The 24,078-nt window shown below is 47.5% G+C and overlaps 1 protein-coding gene across 1 annotated transcript in view; it reads right to left on the bottom strand.

Moving 5' to 3' along the window:
- TMC2 (transmembrane channel like 2) overlaps nt 1-16,704 on the bottom strand; it is a 45,209-nt gene extending 28,505 nt beyond the window's left edge. Inside the window, exons 1-5 of the mRNA XM_058679482.1 lie at nt 16,360-16,704; nt 15,808-15,855; nt 11,101-11,419; nt 8,691-8,834; nt 1,046-1,136 (exon numbers count right to left, since the gene is read on the bottom strand). Coding sequence (XP_058535465.1) covers nt 1,046-1,136; nt 8,691-8,834; nt 11,101-11,419; nt 15,808-15,855; nt 16,360-16,393 — 636 coding nt within the window. The 5' untranslated portion in view covers nt 16,394-16,704. The remainder of the gene's footprint in view (nt 1-1,045; nt 1,137-8,690; nt 8,835-11,100; nt 11,420-15,807; nt 15,856-16,359) is intronic.
- Nucleotides 16,705-24,078: the final 7,374 nt, after the last annotated feature.

Raw genomic sequence — 24,078 nt, 5'->3', positions numbered from 1 at the left:
AATATCTATGTTAGAACTTGGCCAAGTGATTTTACAATATATCAACAAGGAGTCCTCCAAACCTCAAGGATTAAACAATTAGTTAAAATATCAGTATCTATGTTAGACTTGGCCAAGTGATTTTACAAGAGAAAATGTTAGGAAGACAAAGCCAAGACACTGTTGACAAACAAATGCAACTATGGGAAGCCAGAATGATGAGCCCAGTGATTGATTGTTCAAGTCCTCAAACAGTGCAGCCTTCTGAGCAAGTGGGTACTTCAATACTTCAAGGGAAATGTCCTTCATTACTCCCACATTAAACTGCCACTCACAGAACATATCCCCCAAATGCAGTGGCCCAGATGACATACTCCATAAAGCAGGCTGCCCTCATGACTGTCATTTACAGGATCTCACCTCAGCCTTCCTGGAACATCATCAACTCCACGTATCCTCCTTGGGCTTGGAAAATAAGATCCCAGCGATTTTAACATTAAGAATTTGGTGAAGGACCCAGTGCGGTAGACTAATGGCTAAAGTCCTTGCCTTGTATGCACCGGGATCCCATATGGGCACCGCTTACCATCCAGCTCCCAGCTTGTGGCCTGGGAAAGCAATCAAGGACGGCCCAAAGCCTTGGGACGCTGCACCGGTGTGGGAGACCCAGAAGAGGCTCCTGGCTGCTGATTGGCTCAGCTCCAGCTGTTGCAGCTGCTTGGGGAGTGAACCATCTGATGGAATATCTTCCTCTCTGTCCTCCTCTCTGTATATCTGACTTTCCAATATAAATAAATCTTTTTTTTTTTAAGAATTTGGTGAATTTATTCACTAGGGAGGAAATGAGTCTCAAATGTGTCAGAGTCCTGACAGATACTTCTAGAGAAAATGGCTCTTCTTTCATGGATGAACTGGAGTGCTCGGTTGACCTTCATGCTCAGGATTCTGGGGACAGCTGGTTGCAAATGCTGAAGTTGAAAATGCACATGGGATACCCTCCCTCCTGGGCCCCAATGCTGGAGCCGAGTGGGCCTTTCCCACAGGGTTACCAGCTCTGCACACACACCTTCGCCATCAGCATCCTGTATGCGTACAGTCTCTTGCCTTTCCCCTTTCCCAAGGCTCCTTCATACTTCTCCACAAACTCTTGGGCCTCCCTGCTTAGAAAAAAGGGCAGGAATTCAGTCACCATCTAATCAAAGGAAACATGCACTGTGAAGGTTTTTTGGTGTGTGTGTGTGTGTGTGTGTGTGTGTGTGTGTGGCTGAAAGTCTCATGCATTTTCATATTCCTGGTTAGAATGAAAATTTTATGAAGCCAGAGGATTTTTTTTTCCATTTTTCCCATTGATGTTTTCCAAATGTCAAGTACAAGTTTCCCAAGTGCCTACAGAGTAGATACAGTGGCAGTCAAAATTCTCTCTTTCTTCATAGCCTTTACTCCTTGGATTCTATCTGTAAATAAGCTGTGCTACACAGCAAAAACACATGGCAGCTGTAATCAGGACTACTGGCTTTAAAACTGTGAGAGTGAGGTGGAGGCTGGTGCGGGCCTGGAGATGCCGCTCAGCTGCAGCATCCCACACTGGAGCTTGGGCTCACATCCAAGTCTGACAGTCCTGCTAATGCACAGGAGGTGGCAGACGATGGCCCAAGGGCTTGATGGGGTTCCTAACACTCACGTGGGGGATCCAGTTTGAGTTTACAGGCTTCTGGCTTTGACCTGACTCAGTTCCAGCTATTCTTGGCATTTGGGGAGTGAAATCAGTGCATGGGATCTCTGCCTGTGCATCTCTGTCCCTGTCTCTCCTACTCTTTCTTGCCTTTCAAAGAAAACAAACAAACAAGAGGAAGAGCAACAAAAAGAGGAAGGCAGAGAGGGGCATGACAAAGGAGGGAAAGTCAGAGAATTCAGGAGCAGAAACTTCTTGCTTCTCTTTCTGAGAAGGGGCTACACGGACAGCAGGACAATGAAATGAATTCTTCCGAGCAGCAGTGAGCCTGGAAGAGAACCTTGATGAGGCCCACCGCCATGCTCATGCAATAATTTCAGCGCAGTGATACCCTAAGCAGAGAATCCGGCTGCTCCCTGCTGGAGTTCCGATCTAAAGAACTGTAAAGTAACCAATGAGTGTTGCTTTAAATTGCTAAGCTTTGGGCCCAGTGTGGTGGCCTAGTGGCTAAAGTCCTTGCCTTGTATGCAGCAGGATCCCATATGGGCGCCGGTTCTAATTCCAGCAGCTCCACTTCCCATCCATCTCCCTGTTTGTGGCCTGGGAAAGCAATCAAGGATGGCCCAAAGCCTTGGGACCCTGCACCCGTGTGGGAGACCCGGAAGAGCTCCTGGCTCCTGGCTTTGGATTGGCTCAGTTCTAGCCATTGCGGCAGCTTGGGGAGTGAATCATCAGATGGAAGATCTTCCTCTCTGTCTCTCCTCCTCTCTGTATATCTGACTTTAAAAAATAAAAAAATAAATAAATTGCTAAGCTCCTCTGTTGTAAAAGCAAAAGGAAATTAATACTCAGGCATGGCACTGTGGCTCCATTTCCCCCCCCCGCAGCCGTGTGGGAGATCTGCAAGAATCTCTGGGCTCCTGGCTTCAGTTCGGCCCAGTTCTGGCTATTGTGGTCCCCTTTGTCCTGAAGCAATGGCCATTTTTAGTTGTGGTGATGAGAATCAGAAACTGAACCCAGTGCAGCAGGGAATCCAAATCTGCCAGTCCTGGACACCTGCCTTGGAGACTGCGCTGAACCACCCAGGGCAGCCAGGCATGCGTGGCTTCCCACAGGTGGTGATTTTAAAACAAAGCAGCAGATTATTTGACATTTCTCCTTTCAAAGTGTAAAGAGCCTAATTCTCCTCCCAGGGAATGTGGGCCAAACCTAGTGACTTGCTTCCAATAAGCAGGAAATGGAAGACGTATTGGCTGAGGACTTCTTAGAGTAGGACATGATGAACACTGTGATTCCTTTCTTAAATTACCCTTTTTCGAAAAGAATCATCTGCTGTATCATAAAGACACTCAAGTAACCTGTGGGGACAAAAAGTGACCTCCCCCACCTCCCCCTTTATTGTTTTAATATTTAGTTACTTTCATTGGAAAGGCAGGTCAGATTTACGGAAAGGAGACAAAGATCTTCCATCCACAGGTTCACTCGGCTTCACTTCCTGACTGCTACTTCCTACCCAGCAACCTGCTTGTGGCCTGGGAAAGCAGCTGCTTTGGCCCAAAGCCTTGGGACTCTGCACCTGTGTAGGAATCTGAGAAGAAGCTCCAGGCCCCTAGCTTTGGACTGGCTTAGCTCCAGCCATTCTGGTCCCTTGGGGAGTGAACTAGCAGATGGAAGATCTTTCTCTCTCTTTCCTCTCAGCAAATCTGCCTTTTTAATAAATAAATCTTTAAAGAAAATAATTTAAAAATAAAATGAGCTTCTTTTTTAAAGATTTATTTTATATTTATTAGAAAGTCGGATATACAGAGAGGAGGAAAGACAGAGAGGAAGATCTCCTGTCCATTGATTCACTCCCCAAGTGACTGCAATGGCCGGAACTCTGCTGATCTGAAGTCAGGAGCCAGGAGCCTCTTCTGGGTCTCCCACATGGATGCAGGGTCCCAAGGCTTTGGGCTGTCCTCGACTGCCCTCCCAGGCCACAAGCAGGAAACTGGATGGAAAGTGGGGTCACCGGGATTAGACCTGACGCCCATATGAGAATCCGGCGCATGCAAGGCAAGAACTTTAGCCACTAGACTATTGCGCCAGGCCCTAAAATGAGCTTCAGAGGGAGGGACAGAATATATTGATCTAGTTTTTAAAATATTTTCAATCTCTTTTAATTGGCATATTTATATCACATAATTATTACACTTAATGTAATTACTGACATATTAAAGCTTAAACTTTCCATTTTGTTTTTTGTTCTCTATGTATTCTCCCCATTTTAGTTTTCACTTTTCTTTCTTACATCTTCCCATGGGTAAATTGGATATTATTTTAGGATTCCGTTTGCTGTCTCTATAGATTTTTATTCAGTACATATCTGTAAATTTCTAGAATAAAATGCAGAAAGCTTCTCTTTCTGTCCTTTTACCCTCCTTACTTACAATTATCTTACACACTTTCTCAATATTCATCTATCTATTGGTTCACTCACCAGATGGTTGAAGTGAGTAGGACTGGGCCAAGCCATAGCGTGGAGCCTGGAACTCCATCTGGGACTTTTAAAAATCTCTTTTCTTCCAAAGAATTCCTCTTCCCCTGGGTTTTCATTTCATGGGCTACATTCAATAAAACCAAATAGTTTCACTGACTAGGAGACAGCTGAGGAGTAAGTGTGGAAGCTGAGACAAAGGAATTTCAAAAACTCTGACAGCTGAATTCTCTGCTGATTATTTGTTAGTAAACTTTTCCAACTATCATTTGCTCAGAGGCTAAATGAGTTAAGGGTCGAGCCACTTGTTAAAACACACAGAACTGTCTTGCCTCCACATGACAACCACCTCCTGGTAAGAGTTTCTGATGCCCTGCTCCATGGAATGATTGCAGCTCTGAAGACTCCAGCTCCTGCGGCCCTCACTCCAGATTTGGTAGCCAACATTCACGCCCTCAGCAGCGTACATTCTTTGAATTAACTAGGCTGCCTTTGCTTGCTGTTTGCGAGTCTCTTTCAACTCCTCACGAGAGTCTCCAAGAACCCTGCTCTCTGTGCCAGTAGTACCTGCCTCACAGAGTGCTCGCAAGGATTAAATGACTTGTTACACATACCGCACTCACAGCAGTGCCAGGCACACTGGGCACACTGAGCAAATGTTGGTGATGTATTAAACAGGAGGAGTATTAAATGACATATAAGACACAGCTCTGCCAACAAGAACATCAAGTTAAGTGAGAAGCAGACAGTGCCTTGGGGAGCAGATGGGGTGGATAGGAACTGGCCAGGTGGGCTGACAGAAAGCAAAAATCTTCCTGGCAGAGGTACCAGCTGGAGCGGAACCCATGGCTGGGACGCCTTGCATGGGAGTCTCTGGACAACAGGAAGAGGGAGGCAGGAGTGCGGCTGGAGGGAAGGGGTCCCTATTAGCTGGAGAGACCTGCTCCAGTGGGAGAGATCGTGTTTCCTCAGACCTTAGTCACTTCCCACCATGGCTGGAACAGAGACCCAACCTCTCAAAGTCCCGAGGAGAAGCCAGATTTCTTTCAGAGGAAGCTGAACAGACCTGTGGGATCTTCAGGGTCCCCAAGATTTCATTCCCATGTGCATCAAAGTTGCTCTTTTTTCATGTGTTCATGTGACCCCCTAGGTGGGGTAAGGCTATACAAGAATGACCTGTGGTTGTTCAGCTCCAACCACAGGAGGAGGCAGGGAGAAAGGCTTTAGAGGGAGGAGCCTGGGATGAGGACAGCCCAAGGCCTGGAGCTCAGCCCCTGGCCACATGCTGCTGTTAGCAAATTTCTACCATTTTTTTTTTCACTGAGAAACAAAAATGGTGTATATATATATGCTGCCCTATGTGATGTTTTGATCTACACATATATGGTGAAATGGCTAGATCAAGCTCATCAACACAGGAAGTGTTTCACGTACTTAGTATTTTCTTGTGGTGAGAGCATTGATCTACTCTTACAGCAGTTCTCAGAGTATACAATCTGTTGTTACTATAAATCACTGCACTGTACACGAATCTAAATTGAAATCAAGAACAAGAACACTGATGTCTCAGTTGCACTGATGACCGTCACTGCTCACTGTCCACAGGCAGCCAGTGGCTGTGCTAACCTGAGGGAGGGTGCTGACTTGGGGTTTCTGTGACGACAGAAGGCCCTGCTGCTCAGTGTTGGCCTAGAGCAGGTGCCTGAAGGTCCTACAAGGAGGGGCTTCTCCACGTAGCTGCATAAAACACAAAGTATAAGGAAGATTCACAAAGTTCATGGCTAGAAGAATTAAAATATGGGGCTTGGCATTCCATATGGGTGCCATTTCAAGTCCCAGCTGGTCCAGTTTCAATCTAGCTCCCTGCTAAGGGCCTAGGAAAACAGTGGAGACTGGCCCAAGTTCTTGTGGAACTCTGCAGTCCCACAGAAGGTCTGGAGAAGCTCCTGGCTTTGGTGTAGTCCAAGTCTGGTCATTGTAGCCATTTGGGAAATGAATCAGTGGATGGAAAATCTGTGTGTGTGTGTGTGTGTGTGTGTGTGCGTGTGTGTATGTCCTTTTCTCTGTGTAACTTTTCTTTTCAAATAAAAGTCAATAAATAAATTGGAAAAAAAAAGAATGAAATGGACATTTGACTTAGTGGGCAAGAAGCATGTTTTGAGCCTGGTGCGATGGCTCAGGTGCCTAAACCCTCCCCCTGCAAGTGCCATGATCCCATACGGGTAATGGTTTGTGAGCCGGCTGCTCCACTTTCCATCCAACTCCCTGACTGTGGTCTGGAAAAGCAGTAGAAGATGGTCCAAACTTTGGGACCCTGTGCTCATATGGAAGACGTGGAGGAGGCTCCTGGCTTCGGATTGGCTCAGCTCTGTTGCAGCTGTTTGGGGAGTGAACCAGTGTATGGAATATCTTTCTCTCTGTTTCTCTGTAAATCTGCCTTTCCAATACACATAAATAAATCTTTTAAAAATGTCATAAGAAAAGAAGCCCATGTTTCAGGGCTGGTGCTGTGGTGCTGTGAGTTAAGTCACCACTTGCAGTGTCAGCATCCCACATGAGCACCAGTTCGAATCCTGGTTGATCCACTTTTAATCCATCTCCCTACTAACGTGTCTGGGAAAACAGCAGAAGATGATCCAAGTGCGTAGGCTCCTGCCACCCACGTGGAAGACCTGGAAGAAGCTCCTAGCTTCTGCCTTTCAAGTAAATAAAACAAATTTTAAACAAGGAAGAAAAAGAAGCCCATGCCCCATGTCTGCGAGCTTGGCTTTGATACAGGCTTTGCTCCTAATGTAAAGTTCCTCCTAATGCTGCGGGGGGCGGGGTGGGGAACAGTGATGACATCAGTATTTAGTCCCTGACAAACATGGTGGAGACCTTGATTAAGTTCCTTCTCTAAGTTTCCAGACTTTTGTGGATGAGAGATGACAATTAGTAGTCTTACTCTTTTTGTCATTCTGCTATACAATTTTTTTCCCCGATTGAAAAGAAAAAAATTATTCTGGCGCCAAAAATGTTGCAATCTGCATGACAAGATTGTGTGTGGGCTGGCCTGGGCTGGGTTGGGCCACAGCACACACCAGCATGCACAAAAAACCAGGGCTGTGGTAGGCCAGGTAGGGGTTCTTCAGGACTGCCCCAACAAAGGTGTAGCACTCACCAATGTACACAAAAGCTGGGCCCAGGGTTGGGGATGGGCTGAGCCACATAACTCTCTGGTGTGAGGGAGAGTTGGAGCTGGAGGCAGAACTGATAAGTTGTGTGTTGGCTGGCACAGGGGATGGGCTGAACCTGATCCTGCATCAACTGACACACATGAGAATAAGGTCGGAGGACTTTCAGGTGGGATTCCTTCCTTCCTTCCTTCCTTCCTTCCTTCCTTTCTTTCTTTCTTTCTTTCTTTCCTTCCTTCCTTCCTTCCTTCCTTCCTTCCTTCCTTCCTTCCTTCCTTCTTTCTTTCTTTTTTTCCTGATTTATTTATTTTCATTGGAAAGGAAGATTTACAGACAGAAGAAGCAACAGACAGAAAGATCTTCCATCTGCTAATTCACTCCCCAGGCAGCCACAATGGCCGGAGCTGAACTGATCCAAAGTTAGAAGCCAGGAGCTTCTTCCTGGTTTCCCATGTGGGTGCTTGGTCCCAAGGACTTGGGACATCTACTGCTTTCCCAGGTAATAAGCAAGGGACAGAGGAGTTTGAGCACCTCATCAAAAGATGGAAAGCAGGACAGGTTGAACAACACTGCAGGCCAAGCTGTACAACAGGCAGCTAGGTCTATGGACACATGGAGGTACACATGATCAGCCAACAGACTTCAGAAAAAATTTCTCACCTCTGGTGTGTTGAAGCTGACAACTTCTCAGAATAATCAAGACCAGTCAAGTAACATCCTCAATACAGTTTTCCCTGCACTGGGGCCTCAAAGAGGATGTCAAATGACCATCTCCATCCATGAGTGCCAATGTAGTGTGACAGCAAGGAACAGCGTACTCCCCCTGCCCCTCTCTTCCTCCTTCCCCTAACCCAGGAGAAAAGACTTAAATGTCTGTTTTCCCCACTCTCCCCCTCATCCTGACTCACTCCATCCTAATCAGAGGTCCACATGAGTCTGCAATCCCTTCACTGATGTAATGAATATTAAACTAACAAAAAGGTTAAAAAAAAAAACAATAAAGAAAATGAGAAGATGGAGTCTGTTGGGGGTGGGGAAGGAGATTGTTGGAGAGAGCTTCCCCAGGGAAGACATGCATGTGTGGAGCCATGAGAGACACAGAAACTATCAGACATGGAGGGCAGCCACGTAACAGGAGGGCTGCACACAGGTCAGGGTTCCTTCCCCTCCATGCCCCTCCTGGTACTGGCAAACAGCACAGCCTCCAAGAGCAGTCAGGGGTCATCGCTGCCTTGGCTCTCATGGTACTTGTACTGCGTGTTTGTGTTTGAGTGCTGTGCTTGTGCTGTGGAGGTGGGAGGGTGAGAACAGGAAGGGCCTCCCACTCCCGTTAGAAGGAACTGAGTCTTCTGAATGGTGAGAAGCCCTAGTCCACTGCCCAGCCACTCACCTGAGCTCAGTTAGCTTCTTGGCCATGGGCCAGGGCTTGTTCCGCATAGTGGCAATGAGCTTCTTCTTTTCCTCCACCTGCTCCAGGATGCAGGCCAACTCCTCCTCAGACAGAGAGTCCTCACTGGAGGCTAACGAGAGTGACCTGGAGGCCGAGCCAGGGCAAATGGAAGACAGGTGGGTGTCACTGCTTGCTGTAGAATGGGGAGGACTCAGAGAGGCAGGCTCCCCGGCACTCAGTTGGCTGACCTTGCCTGCCCGCCGCTCAGAAGCCCTGCACCACCCACCTCTGTCCTCTGTCAGAGTCCAACTCTACCCTGTAGCTCAAGGTACTGCAGGGTGATCGCCCCAAGGAGCTCCCTGAGTCTTCCCTGATATACCACACTCCAGGGCAGTGCTGGCCCACAGTAGATTGTGAGTCATGTATTACAATTACACATTTTCTGGTCACCACATTAAAATAGAAAAAGTACTCAATAAACTTGATTTCACAATATATTTCACTTGAAAATGACACTTTCAATATATTATCAATGTACTGATTATTAATGAGATACTTACAGAGTTTTCTGGTACTGTCTTCAGAATCTGGCATTCTTTCTGTACTCACAGTGTGTGTCAACCCAGATATCACATTTTCTTTTTTTTTATTTATTTTTATCTTTTATTCCAGATATCACATTTTCATTGAACCTATTCCATCTGTATTTGGATTTCATAAATTGGTACTTGGAAAAGCAAATCATACCCAAGTCATTTTAGGCACACCTAAGAGTTCTCTAATAACTTGGTCAAGTAGTACAACATCATTTTCCTTTGATATTTGCTTCTGCAATGACAAAATTAGCTTGTTGTGTCCTATAAGAAATGCTTTATAGCCATTACAAAACTATAGCCATCTGTCAAAGCTAAGTGAATTCACTGTCGCTGTGTCAACTGTTGTATTAGCACTGGATTAAAATTAAGTTTGAAGTTTACTTCTTCAGTCCTCTTATCTATATTTCAAATGCTTGAAGCCACGTGTGACTGGTGGCTATTGCATCGGACAGCACGGCTGCAGAAAATGTCCAGCTGGAATCCCTGTGGAATCACTCGCACGATCTTCCAGCCAACACTGGTGCTCTGTGCAACAAAATCTGATAATTGGGAGTGCTCCTCAGAGCCTCCCAGGGACTTCTTTCTGATTCCCATGGTGACTCTCAGCTGAGCTGTTTGGAGAACAGTTGTACCTGGGCAGCTAAGCCAGTTTCATAAAAGGCAGAATCAGGATGTGGGCTTGAGTTACTGCAGGTTTCAGAAGCTACCTTGCTATAGTCTCTATTAATTTTAGCTTCTGATGAACTCCGGAGGGGGCAAAGAGGAAGTCTTAGGGTGCCCTGGAACAGGAGAATGCCCAGGACAGGGGTGTTCTGCTAGACCTCACACTCACTCCCAATAACTGACTTTACACCTTTGCAAAGGGTGTTTCTTAGATTTAGGGGGTATCCTGCTTGATATAAGGGGTTGTCCTGTCCTTCAAACCTTCCTGAAATGCTCACCTTGTGCACGGATGAAGCCTGGTACCTGGCACCCCAACAGTACAGTGCTTTATCAAACCCTATGCTATCTTCCCTGCAGCCTGCGTCTTGTCTGGCTGGCTGGGATTGGGGTCTTCTTCAGTTCTCTACATCTTGTCCTAGTACACAGCTGAAAATGGCACCAATAAGTCCCTGGCTCTTCCCCTCACTCAGCATCAGCCACCCCTTCACCCGGGGTCCACTCAGGACAAGGCAACCTCTTGTGTGAGCAGAGAACTGCTAGACACGGAAGGAGGGAACATCAGATCTTTGCCCTAAGCCTAATCTTTCCAACTGTTTCCAAAACCCTACCTAACATCACAGGGGATTCCCGAGAAGTTGTTATATTTATTTCCCCTAGTGAGTAAAAATGGGAGGAAAGGAGAGCAAGACTCTAGAAGAAAATTGGTAGCAATAAATCTGGAAAAATGAAATCTCCACTTTCTGATTCCATGAGCTGGTTCTGTCCATTAAGCCACATGTGCTAGTGGTAATGGAGCAAAATAGGCAAAAGAAAGAATTCAGACTCCTGCATCACTCAGAATTCCAGAGCCAGACCCCTTCCTGAATTGGGAACAGGTCCAAGGCAGGGCAGGGCAGCCACAAACGTCTCAGGGTTCCTAAATCCCATGAAGTTCCCTCAGCTGATGGCATTGGTGGCCCCTCGCTGCCACGTCCACTCAGAGTTTCATCTGCCTATGTGAGGAGGCTCACTTGTAACACCTTGGAACCCTCATCCCTGCCCTGCGCAGACACCAGATTGGAGGCTGCAAGCGGGCAGGGGTTGCCTCACCAGGAAGGGACCAGCTCCGCCCAGGAGAGACCTGGGTGGCCCTGGGTCCCAGCCCCACACACCTGGGTTTCTTCTGTCGCTCCCACGGCTCCTCCTTCCTCCGACGTCTCTTTCCCTTCTTTGAGGACGCGCTCTGCTCCTTCAGGGAAGCCCGCTGGTCCCTCTTCCTCCTGCTGTCGCGGGTCCTGTTGGCAAAGCTTCTTTCCCGCCCCCGCAGCTCCTGGCCACGTCGCCCGCTCTCCGCCAGCTTCCTCCTGGGGGACCCCAGCCTGGGGCTGCCCGGGGTTCGCTCTTTTCTGCCCCATTGGGCTCCATGCCTGCCCGGTGCCGTATTGGCTTTGGGGACTGGTTTCCTTGACGGCCTCTTCCCGGATCTGTCACCTGTAGGGGCAGAAAGCTGACTATTCTGGGGGCCTTGGTCCCTGGAAAGTGTCCCACCCTTGCCCCCACGGAGAGAAACGAGAATTCCAGGAGGCTCCTTCTGGGCGCAGAACATGACACCCCAACCCGCAGGAGGCACACTGAGTATGTTAAGCTGATTGAGAAAGCCACAGATGACTGACTCCCCCTTGGAGATTCTTGTGTGACAGGTGTCCTGCCCTGTATAAGGAGGGAAGAAACGTCACTCAGAGAGGTCATAAGAACCTGAACGAACTGGCCTTTCTGTGGTTCCCCTGCTGGTTACCCCTTTTTGTACTTAAGTCTGCACAGCTATCTATGAAGTATAGCTTTCCCAGGTCTTTGGGTCTTAGCTGAAAGTTGCCAAGTCACAGAAAAACTTAAACACATTGCATTCTCTCTCTTATTAATCTGTCTTTTGTTATAGGAGGTCTCAGCCTAGAACCTTGTGATAGGTGAGGGAATTAATCCTTTCTCCCCAGAGCCCCCAAGGCCACCAACCTTGGAAGCCAGGGGTAGGGATCGCCCCTCTCCTCTGATGGCCAGGTCTTTGGGTGAGAGCTGAGTCATGGTCCAGCCCTCAGTGCCAAAGTCAGGGGTGGACATCCATCCAGTAAGGATGGATCACTGAGCCATCAAGGCCTGGCCTGGGCTGCTGTCTGCTGATGTGCCTTTCCCAGCATAAGGAAGGAGTGGAGGGTGAGAACTGCCTTGCCAGGTTAAGCCAGTTCCCCAACACTGCTGATATATGTATTTTTTTCTTTAAGTGGTAGTCTGTGATAGAGCCAGTGGAGTACAATTTTCTCTGTGGTGTAAACTTTTCACAGCCATTTGCTCAACAGCTATTTCAGAACAACCAATCGTATAAGGCATTTACAAATAAAATACAGGCACACCCAGGAGGGTCTAGTGTTAATAATCAACCTCTCCCCACCCCTCTTCTTAGCTGGGCCATCTTTTACTGCCCTCCCAGGTGAAAGATTGGCAGATTGGTAGATGGGAATGGAATAGCTAAACTCAAACCAGGACTCTGATATGGGATATCCACCTTGTAAATGACAGCTTAACTTGCTATGCCAGTACATTGGCCCATGCATCACTATGGTTGCATCTGAGGTCAGCAGTCAGTAAAAATAAGGGTTATTTGAGCACAAGGCAGCAGTGCTATTCCGTGACAGTTGACTTGATGACTGAGACAGCTCTGAACTGACTAACAGGAGGGTGGTGGATGCATTGGACAAAGTGATCATTTACATCCTCAGCAGGATGGAGAGGGGGACAGTGTGAGATCTCATGACACTGCTGAGAATGGCATGCAGCTCTGTGCTTCTAAATTATTTCTGGAATTCTCTGTTAATATCTTTAGACTGGAGTTGATCGTGGGTAATTGAAATCACTGAAAGCAAAAAGAAGGATAAAGGAAGACAACTACAATGGCCTTCAGCTGAAAACCATCTGCAGGCCCATTTGACCTATTCTGGAATTGAGGGAGTGACCCTGCAGCACACTTTGTAGGGTGAGAGCTGCACTAAAAGATCACAGTGGAAGTGTGACCCAGGGCGACGTGGGCTGGGAACTGGTCCCCAGTTGTAGGGAAGGTCTGGTGAGCATGTTTGCCAGGGAGGATTCACTTGGCTGTGAAAGCAAGAATCATGAGACAGCGGTGACCTTGGCATTAGCAACCTTTGCGACTTGGTTTCAAGTTGCTGCTGAGATATCTATAGGGAATAATGAGACAATGGTGTAGGTGCACTGGAAAGTATGCAATGCTACTTAGAGATTAAAAAATAGGTCATTGCATGTGTGACATGGTAGATTTTATTAGTCCACTCCTACCCCAACCTCTTTCTCTCCCTCCTTGTCCACAGTAGGAAGAGGGTCTTTGGCAAGGCAATGTAAAGAAGAACTGTTTGGCATAATAATAAATAAATTAGGAAGCCAGTTTGTACTAGTCAGTGAGAGATGGGTTTGTCCAGTACATAAATACTTCACTGCTTTGGACAGCTTCAGCCCCTTCAGTTGGGGGAAGGAGGATGGAGTAAGATGGTGGGAGAGTTCTAGGACTCAGCAAAGCTCTCAAAGAGGAAAGGGAAGCAGATTTGGAGGCAAGGGTCAAGAAGATACTCCCTCTCCCTTCTGCTTCCTGCCCCAATGGACACTGGAGGGAAAGCAAACATTTATCTCACTCACTCACCTCCCCATCCCCCTTTTCCCCACAACCTCGACCCTCTACATCCTAATCAGAGGTTCACATGGGTATGTGCACCCTTCACATTTGTAATAAATAAAATGAATAAATAGAAGAGACTCCTGGGTCCCCATCAGGACTAATTTCACATAGCTTAAAAGTGAGAAAGTCATTATATGTGCTTGTATCATCTAGAAAATTCCATGAATGTCTTCAATCAGTTAACAGGAGGGCTTTCATTTTGGTAATGAACTGGAACAAACATTCTTCCAAACAAGGTAGATGTAACATGGCGTTCATCAATTGTTTTCCTGTTGCAATCTCATCCCCCAACTCAAGGAAATTAGTGTGTGACATAGAAAACAAGCTAGCATTTGCCCTTGAATCTTCCCTGAACCTCTTCTACAGAGAAAACAAGCTGTTTGGTTTGATATGTTTTTCTTTCATAGCCACTTTCCCAAGCACTCCACATGATACATAATTTAGGAGCTCAACAGGCAGCTGTCTCACTAGGAAGCCCTCCAAGCACAGCACACGCTCCCTTGAACCTAAGAGGCCTCCTCATGTTTGTGCACCTGGCTGAGTCACAGAAATTACAGAGCACAAGCCAGGCTGGGGAGAAGCTGGAAGAGCTGAGAGGGTCTGGCTCATCCTCTGCTGCAGTTATCTTAATGACTCAGTGCACCTGCCAGGCGCTGCAGGAAGAGTAAGCATTGATCCTTCATTCCAGTTAACAGGATGGCTAATTGTAATGATTTTGAGAAAGGAAATGTGTGTTCTCTGACATTTTTTCTCTCCTTGTGCAGTGTAAACTGAAGTAATAGGATATCAAGTCCCCTCTGAGGTGAGCCCGCAGGAGCTTTAGAATGGGAATCTTGAGTCTGGTGTTGTGGCACAGCAAGTGAGCTGCCATGTGAGATGCCTGTGTCTCATATCAGGGTGCTGCCCCAGCTCTCTGATGATGTGTGTTGGGGGGCTGCAGATGATGGCTCAAGCTCCTGAGCCCCTGCCAGCCTTGTGGGAGACCCTGATGGAGCTCTCGGTTGACCCAACCCCAGTTGTTGCTTTTTGGGGATGTGAACCAGCAGGTGGCAGATCTCTTTCACTCTTCATTTTTTTCCCTCTCTTTTTCTGTTTCTCTGCTTTTGAAATTGGTTAGTTAGTTTGTTAGCTAGTTAATTAAAACATAGAATAGGACTGGCATTGTAACATAGTGGATTAAAGCTGCTGCCTCCAGTGCCATCATTCCACATAGGTGCCAGTTTGAGTTTCTGCTGCTCCACTTCTGATCCAGATCCCTGCTAATGCTTCTGGGAAATCAGTGAAGATGGCCCAAGTTCTGGGCCTGTGAACCCATGTGGGAGACCCAGATGAAGCTCCTGGCTCCTGGCTTTGGCCTGAGTATGGCATTTGGGAATGAATCAACAGATGAAAGATCTCTCTTTATTTCTCTGTCTGTCTCTCTACCTTGCAAAATAAAATGAAGATAATATGAACAGGGGCAAATATCAAAGGGAGAAGGTCTGGAAAGATGAGGAGGATTCCAGAGCCAGCCCGTCCACAATCATTGGAGGGGGGCCTAGGTGAGCGCCCTCTTAGAATAGGGTGGAGGGAATCCTCTTCCATTCCGCTTGTAGTCCATGGCCCCTGAGATTCTGTTGGGGTGTAGGGCTTGCACTTGATGTCAATTTCTGATGTCTTGTGACATGGTGTGCAGGGTTCCCGAACTGTACTGCAGCTTTTATTTACTCCTTTCTCCATCGGCATCTGAGCATTCCTCTGCCACCTGCCTGTGGCTTCTGCTGGGGCCAGCTGGCTCTGTCACAGACCCAAGGGGAAGGGCCCCTAGTCCCCACCGCCTCTGATACTTGTCAGAGGGTGACAGCATGGCCTTGGGAGCCAGGTCACCTTGCCCATGCGTGCCTCACTGGCCAGCCCAGGCTTGGAGAACATTTGCTGCTGTCCAGGGTCCTGTACTCTCCTGGTACCCATGGCTGAGTGTCTGGCTCTCTGCCTGAACCTCAGGCCCCTCTGCCACTAAATGCCTGCCTCTGGTAGGTTCTAAGCACTATGTAGAAGGAGGGGAAGATGAAGGAGCACATGGGCCGGGCAGATGAATAGCTGTGCTGGTGGTGCTGAGCTGGGCACAGCAGGTGACCCAGGAACCCATCCCTTGTCTCACCTGTGCTTGGAGAGCTGCTCCTGGCCTGCCCTCTCCCTCCTCCTCGGGCTGTAAGAAGGGATCTGACATCAGTCTGTGTTCTTGGAAACTGTCCCCTGGCAGTTCCCCCATTTCACCGTGGGAACCCAGGACTGGAGCCCCCAGCTCGTGACATTTCTGACACCCTAGATACAGTCATGATGTCAGAATCCTTACCATCCCATGCCTCAGACAGATAGGCTGGAAGGCAAACGGACATGTGCTGAGGGACTGCCAAGAAGAAATGTAACCAAGACAACAGGAGGCTCAGCGACCCTATGGGCTCTGAGGCCATGATGGCAGCCAGCACTCACAGTCCCACAGGTCTGAGCATGGTCCTTTGCACCTTTGGCTTTAAATATCCCCTTTACGTTGCACACAAGGCCCAGAAACATTGAATGCCCAGACTGAGGTCTGCCTGTCCTGCAGGTGAACCCTGCTGTCTCAAGCAGACTGCCACATCTGCTTCCTTGTACCCACTAATGCCCATGAAACTGGTGGGTGGACCCCACAAAGTTAAGGGAGCAGACTCACCTGTCTCCTCCAGGCCCTGGGACTGGAGGCTCATGGTGGCAGTGTTCCCGGGAGCCCTGTCTGGGCTCACACAGTCTGCTTAGCCATGCTTGCCTCCAGCCAGGGGCGCCTGCCTGTCCTCATGCTTGCTGGCCTCTCTTCCTGAGCGGGGCAGTGCTCTCTGCTCCTTGGGCCATTAGAGATTGAATGTGGAGAGAGGTGTGGAGGGAGGTGGCAGCTCCCAGCCCATCAATCGGGCTGCACACTCCTCTGCTCAGGTTTCCCTGTGTGGAGGCACTGGCCTCACATTTCAGGCATCACTTACATATGAGGGGCCCTGGAGGGGCCTGGAGCCACAGACCAATCTCCTGGCAGTAACGCTGCTGGCATACCAGCCAGGGAAGATGGGAGGAGCCTCTGGGGGTCTTTCCCACTACCTTGTGATGCTGACAGGGACAAGGCACCAATGAGATTCTAAGATGTTTGCATACATTACCACCCAGGCTTGTTAAAAATGCATATTCTTAAGGGCCCAGTGTGGTAGCCTAGTGGCTAAAAGTCTTGCCTTGCGTGTGCTATGATCACATATGGGCACCGGTTTGTGTCCTGGGAGCCCTGCTTCCCATCCAGCTCCCTGCTTGTGACCTGGGAAAGCAGGTGATAATGGCCCAAGACCTTGAGACCCTGCACCTGTGTGGGAGACCTGGAAGAGGCTCCTGGTTTCCTGCTTTGGATTGGCTCAGTTCCGGCTGTTGCGGCCACTTGGGGAATGAATCATCGGACTGAAGATCTTCCCCTCTGTCCCTCCTCCTCTCTGTATATCTGATTTGGCAATAAAAATAAAATAAATCTAAAAAAGAGAGAAATAAATCTTTTTTTAAAATGCAGATTCTTAAGATGAACATCAGATGTTGGAATTCTACAGTCTGGCCCACACAATCCTGCCCCCCACCTCACATCCTGACCCAGTATTCCTGAGGTCATACTAATGAATGTCCCTTCAACCCACCTGTTGACTTCTCAACGTTCTTTCCCACACCTCCAACCTCAGGGAGGGTGGATTTGGCTGCTTTGAAAATCCTCACATGAGATTCTGAAGGGACAAGGTCATGTGGCACCATGAGCTAAACTGCAGCCTATAATGCCCACATCCTGTATGAGTGCAGGTTAGAGGCCCAGCTGCTCCACTTCCCATCCAGCTCTTGGCTAAAACACCTAGAAAAGCAGCAGCAGATAGCCTAAGTATTTGGGACCCTGCTACCCATGTGAGAGACCCAGATGATGTTCCTGGCTTTAGCCACATCCAGCCATCTGGGGAGTGAACCACAGGATGAAATATCTGTTTCTGTAACTATGACTTTCAAATTAATAAATAAATCACTAAAAAAGAAGAAATTCTGAGATACCTCCAGGAAGGTGACCACTAGGTTTTAGATTCTGAAGTTCTTAGCCTGGCATCCCTGGCATTTCAATGCTGTGGGCGTAATTTTGTGGGTCTATGAACAGTGACAGGGACAATAATGTGTGCTCATTTTTCCCAGCCCTGTAACTCAAACTTGCTACTTTTCTCAATTATGACTGAAGACAAAAACATGTGATTTTGTCCCAACATAGATGTTTTTATACCACATTAAGCTGTCAGGGGAGATCTCAAAGTATCATTTATGCTTATCACTACTTTGAAATCATAATGGTTACAGACCTCCTGAGATCTTGTTGTTTAGTTACTAGGAAGCACATGTGTCATAATATGGCAGATACTTAAAATGACTTTCTTGTTTTTTTCAGGATCATTGGCCTTTGTAATTTGAGTATTTTATTTGCTGTCTTTAAAAAAACTATGTTCTGAGAAATTTCTGTGACTCTTACTGGCATGCCAAAGGATTTTGTGATGCAAATAAGATTTTGACTTTGCAAATAAAATTTTGTTTTTCTTGGCTGCTTTTTAAAAAAATAAACCAAAAAAAAAAAAACAAAAACAAAAACAAAAACAAAAAACCAACAAAAACCACCTTCACCAGGGCAAATCTGTGGCTGTGAAGAATACACCCAGCCTCTGGCCAGGCCCATGAGCCTGTTCATGCCCTGTCTCCAAGAGGGTCAGGAGGAGTGCCTGTTGCCACCTGGTCACAACATTTGTGCAGTGAAGGGAGGTGGCACAGGAACTGCCCTGTGTATCGGACTCTCAAATGCCCAACAGGAGGACAGCTCAAGCTCCTCTTAACTTTTGCTCCTACTAGACATTTTGCCTAAATCTTTGACCTACAGTGCCTCCCCAGCCCTGGGCATAAGGATAGGGAGGGGACCAGGCTGATCCTTACTCCTTGTGGTAATAGGATCGGCTAACTGCAGCTGCGGGGTGACCTGGCCCAGAAGAAGGAGTCAGGTCTGTGCTAGCATTGCCCCGGCCTTGCCCCCATGCAGGGAGGAACCTGCCCTTCCCAACTCCCTGTTGCTTGGGGAAGAACGGCTTCCTAGACCACCTTCCTCTCCAGGGGCAATCCCTGCATGTTCTAGTGCCTGCCTTGAACAACACATCACTTATTTCCTTCCCCAAGAGAATACACACCTGGTAGGGCCCCATTCTCATTTCCAGAGACTTGTCTGTGAACACACACAGACACCCAGTCCTCACGGCTCCTTGGTCGCGAAAGGGAAGTCTAGGAATTGACAAATTCCCCTTATAACAAAATCTGCCACAACTATTGCTATGGAATTAAGACTCCACGTTTAGAAGCCAAACATTGAACCTGGAGCAATTTCCTTTTCTCTTTGCACACCATTGACATCCAACCCAAAGCTTCCTAAGGCCCATACACATGTGCCAGGCAGTGTGGAAGGCTGATTTTCAAAATTCTTTGAATGCAGTGTGTTTGCTGCATATTCATGTTGGCTGCATAAGAAACTTTCCTATCAGACCTCCCTGTCCCCTGCAGCAGCCTGGCGAGGCAGCCTGGGTTCAGATGGAGGGAATGAAAAGCTGCAGAGCCCGTGTGACCCCTGGGGAGGTGTAAGACAAAGACAGAGAGAATCTGGACATTGGAATATTCTGGCTTTGACTGAGGGACATTAAGAAGGTCACACTGACTCTGGGCCTTGGTGTCCTCGTGGCTCAGGGTTCGACACTAAAGTGGATGCTGCTGGAGGATGATAACCCTGGAGCTGGCACTGCAGAGCAGTGCTTAAGCTGCTGCTTTGGATGTTGGTATCCTGTATCAGAGCGCTGGTTTGAGTTCTGACTATTCTGCTTCTGATCCAGTTCCCTGCTAATGGCCTGGGAAGGTGGTGGAGGATAGTCCAAGTACTTGGGTCCCCTCTACCCACATGGGAGTTCAGGATGGAGTTCCTACCTCCTGGTTTTGACCCAGTTCAGACCCAGCCATTGAGGCTATTTAGGAAGCAAACCAATGGATGGAAGATTTCTCTCTCTCTCTCTCTCTCTCTCTCTCTCTCTCTCTCTCTCTTTCTCTCTCTTTCTGTTTTATCCTCATTCTGCCTTTCAAATGAACACATTTCATTTTTAAAAGGATGTCATCCCTGTATTATTCTTTCATTTGTGTGACTTGATTAGACAACATGAAACTCCCTAAAAGTCAATATAACAGCAACAGAAGTTACTTGTGCAACCTCAACCAAAAGTCATAGGCCATCCAAAACCCCAGTGTGGTGCTTTTGCCATAAAATCCCTTGCTAAAAGAGGAAGATTCCTGGGCCCTCTTGTTAACTTACCTCTCCAATTAAAAGGATATGTGTATATAATTAGCTATGGCTATCTGCTTACAAAACATCCAGTATCGCTCACAGAATGTTGTAAACCAGTACAAAGGGGAGGATCCAGTTTCATGGCAATAGCACCCTGGCTGGACAATGTGAGCCAGCGCTACAGCAAGGCCACTGTCCTCCTCTTACTAACCCACACCAAAGAGCTCCCTGTTTGTGGTACAGAGTGTGAGATGGCCCGGGAAATCCAGGCAGCAGCAACGAGTCCCCATGAGCTTCGCTTGGGCTTGCATCCCAAGCAGGGGGTTCCTAAGGCTTCTTTTGGCAGAAAGTTAGTTCCCACACTTTTGTTAATTAGCACTGAAGTATGGGCAGAAAGGTCATGTTTGCAAAGGGTTATTAGGAAGTTTGATCTACATTCAGTATCCAGGGCTGGCAGCAAAGGATGATGGCATTGCTGCCATACATCAAAGCAGACAGACTGGGAGATGCCCACAAGTGACCATGCAGCAAGTGGTGACCATGGTCACAGGCCTGCTGCCTCCTCTGCCACTCCAGAGGTTGGATCAGGGAAAGAACGGAGGGAGCCAAGATTCAGAGGCTCCATTACTTCTGCCCTTACTGGAGAAGGACGGTTCATAACAGGAACTTCGTAGTGGTTCAATACAGACAGGGGCAACTTCCTCTTCAACCTCCTCCCTAGATTGTGGATCAGAAGTAAGATACTGAAGGTTTCTCTTCCTATGCTTCTTCAGCTGTTGGATGGAGGTGACTCTGCTATGACTTGTACAAGGGTCTGTTAGGGATTGAGTGAGATTGTAGGGCTAGAACCATAACACTCCAAAGTCTCAAAATGCTGAGAGAGGGCTCTGTTGACTCTTGTTCACTGTCAACTCGCTCAGAGTATCAGTTCTTGGACCAGAAGTGTCCCACTTTGGTTAGCAGTGGCAGGGGCTGGGTCAGGCTAAAGCCAGAAGCCAGGAGTCAGCAGCTTCTTCCAGGTCTCCCATGTGGGTGAAGGGGCCCAAGCACTTGGGCCATCTTCTACTGCATTCTCAGGTCATAAGCAGGGAGGTGTATCAGAACTAGAGCAGCTGGGTCATGAACTGGCACCCATATGGGCTGCTGGTGCCATAGGTGGAGGCTTAGCCTGCTGTGCCATGGCACCAGCACTACAGTTTCCATTTCTTTGTGGCAATACTTTCTGAAGCACCAGAGTTCTAGGGATCCTATGGGAGCTCCTTCCTAGGGGAGCTAGTAAAATGGGGAACCCTAACTGTGGTAACACTGCGTCTGTGGTGCCGACATCCCATACGGCTGCCACTTGGGAACTGGTTCATGTCTCGGCTGTCCATTTCTGATCCAGCTCTCTATCAATGCACTTGGAAAAGCAGCAGAGGATGACTCAGGTGTTTGGACCCTCTGGACCCATGTGGGGAGACCCAGAAGAAGTTCCTGTCTCCTGGGTTTAGATCAGCACAGTTCCAACCATTGCAGCCACGTGGAGAGTGAGCTGTCTCTCTTTCTCTATAATTCTGCCTTCCAAATCAATCAATCAATCTTTAAAAAAGAAGAAAGCAAACAAGCTGGGGACTTGGTTCACCAAGGTCAAGTTGAGGCCTTGGTTTTCTGGGTAACAATCAGAGTCTCAGCTTCTGCAGGAGTGGGGAGGAAACTGGACACTCGTCCCCTGAGCGAGAAGGTGAAGGTCATATAGGATGGAGATCCCCAGAGCACCAGGTGGCTGAGCCTGGCAGGGCCATGTGGCAAGCAGCATCAATGTCATCAACCTAAACAGCGGCAACAACACAGAATGGTTCTCCAAGGAATAATGTTGTTTATTTGGGAGTAGCAGAGCATCCCAGTGGGTAAATGCGTAGCATCGTAAAGTGTGGGCACATTCAAACATGATGAAGTAACTGCAAGTTTTTGAAAGGTAAAAATGACGAGGCTCCCATCAGATATTTTGAAACAATAATCTTTGGCCACGGTGGTGCATCACCAAGGTGACGATTCTGTCGCTGCGGAGATGGCCTTGCCCCAGCTTGCATGGGTTGCCATGGCAACAGAGTCACATGCTGTGATTCTGGCAGAATCTTTTGTGATAGCCACTATCAGGCAATTAGGCCCAAGGACCCTTTTTTCAAAACCTCCAGTTTTATTTAGTGACGTATTTGTATAGGGCTGACACAAGGAGTCTTATTTTGATTTTGACAACTTTCAGAGTCTCTGGAGAAAAGGCTGCGGCTTGACCTTGTGTTTGAGATCCTGGATTCAGCTGGTCTGAGCATTGTAAGGGGAAGCAGGGATCCAAAGTGGGGTCTGGGGAGAGGACATCAGCTTCTGACCCTGACTCTGAATCCAGATATTGACCTCTAGAGCTGGGGGGAGGCCGCGATTCCACTTCAAAGGTCCCAGCACGCTGGCCTTGACAGAGCCCAGCTTCTCTCCCATTACTTTAATCAAAAGGAGGCAGCCAAGGCCCTGGGCAGGTTTTGGCCTGCTGGACAGTGGGGAGCACCTGGGCGTCCCTACAAACAAACAAACGAATGAACAAGCAAAACCCATCAGGTCCTTCCACACCAGGAGTTGGCTGGCCGTGGGAGCTCCCACACCTGCCTCGGTTCTGAAGGTTCGGTGGCGCGCCCTCTGTCGGCCAGGTTGCACTTGGCCATGGCAGTGACAGGGACTGCAGGGTGAGTCACGGGGACTGCTGCACGTGTGCAACACAAACTAAACCACATGTCCTTTGTCAGGATAAGCACTGCTTCGGGAGCCACTTTAGATGAATCTAGGTAGTATAATTTTACAGACTCTGATTCACTGTAACCTCAAAAGCAAAAGACTTTTTATTGTGAATAACAGCAAATACACATGTAATTAATCAACTTACTTTACATTGGAAAGAACCTACGCTGGCTTATGGTGAGCTATGGTGCATTAGCTCAGAATGACAGGCCAACAAACCACTCAGAAAGATCCTTCTCCCTGCTAAATAGCACTGCCAATTAGAGTAAATGAAAATAAAGTGGCTACATTTCTGAACCCAACTTCCTATGGGAAATTAGAACAAATCACATCTGTGTGAAGCAAAGGCTTAGATCACTCAGTTAAAATAAAATGTATGAGTTTTATAAGTGCCATTTGAATTTTACATACGCAAGCAAGCTCAGAACACAGGCACCTCAAAGTCACCACCTAAGTGTTGTTGAAGCAAATTAAATAGGGCAAGTAAAAATATGATCTCATCACATGCATGTCTAAAGTAACCCCAAAGTTCTTCATTAGGTTGAGTTGATGAAAATGAAGATGAAGCTAAATGTGTATAAACAAGCAGGATGTTTGTAAACAGGCTTAAAATCAGACATTCTCCTTGACGAAATTGTAAGAAACAGCAAATAAAAATGAGCTATGGAAAGACAAATGAGTATTAAAATTGTGCCAAAATTTCTTAGCCTATCTTGTCGTGAGGAATTAGAGTAAATCTAGTTAATACTAAACATTTCATGGGAAATCAAGTTCAAAGTCACTCATTTTCAAATGGGACTTTCAATTGCTCTTAATTCATATGTAACAGTTGCTGTGAATACAAGTACAGAGTGAAGTATTCACAAAATAACCTTCTCACAGTAATTCGGAGTTTGTATGAAATCGAGCCACCATCACTCATTCATTTTAAACTCACGTCAGCAGCCTTGTAAGCGTTGTGCATGTAAATTTTGTGTGTGGACAGGCTCTGAAACACACTGCTCAGATCTCTTAACCCCTGAGCCAAACACTTACTCCTTTTTTTTATAATTAAAAAGAAATTGTGAAGGAAATTTCCACATGGGTCATAGGAGCCATTAACACTAAGTAGAGGGCCTGATGCAATAGCTCAATTGGCTAATCCTCCCCCTTCAAGCACCAGGATCCCATGTGGGCTCTGGTTTGTGTCCCAGCTGTTCCACTTTCCATCCAGCTTCCAGCTTGTGGCCTGGGAAAGCAGCAGAGGATGACCCAAAGCCTTGGGACCCTGTA

The sequence above is a fragment of the Ochotona princeps genome, chromosome 22 (genome assembly GCF_030435755.1).
Source record: "Ochotona princeps isolate mOchPri1 chromosome 22, mOchPri1.hap1, whole genome shotgun sequence".
Taxonomy (NCBI): Eukaryota; Metazoa; Chordata; class Mammalia; order Lagomorpha; family Ochotonidae; genus Ochotona; species Ochotona princeps.
The sequence above is the reverse complement of the archived record's forward strand: the minus strand, read 5'-3'. Positions and strand labels throughout refer to the sequence as shown.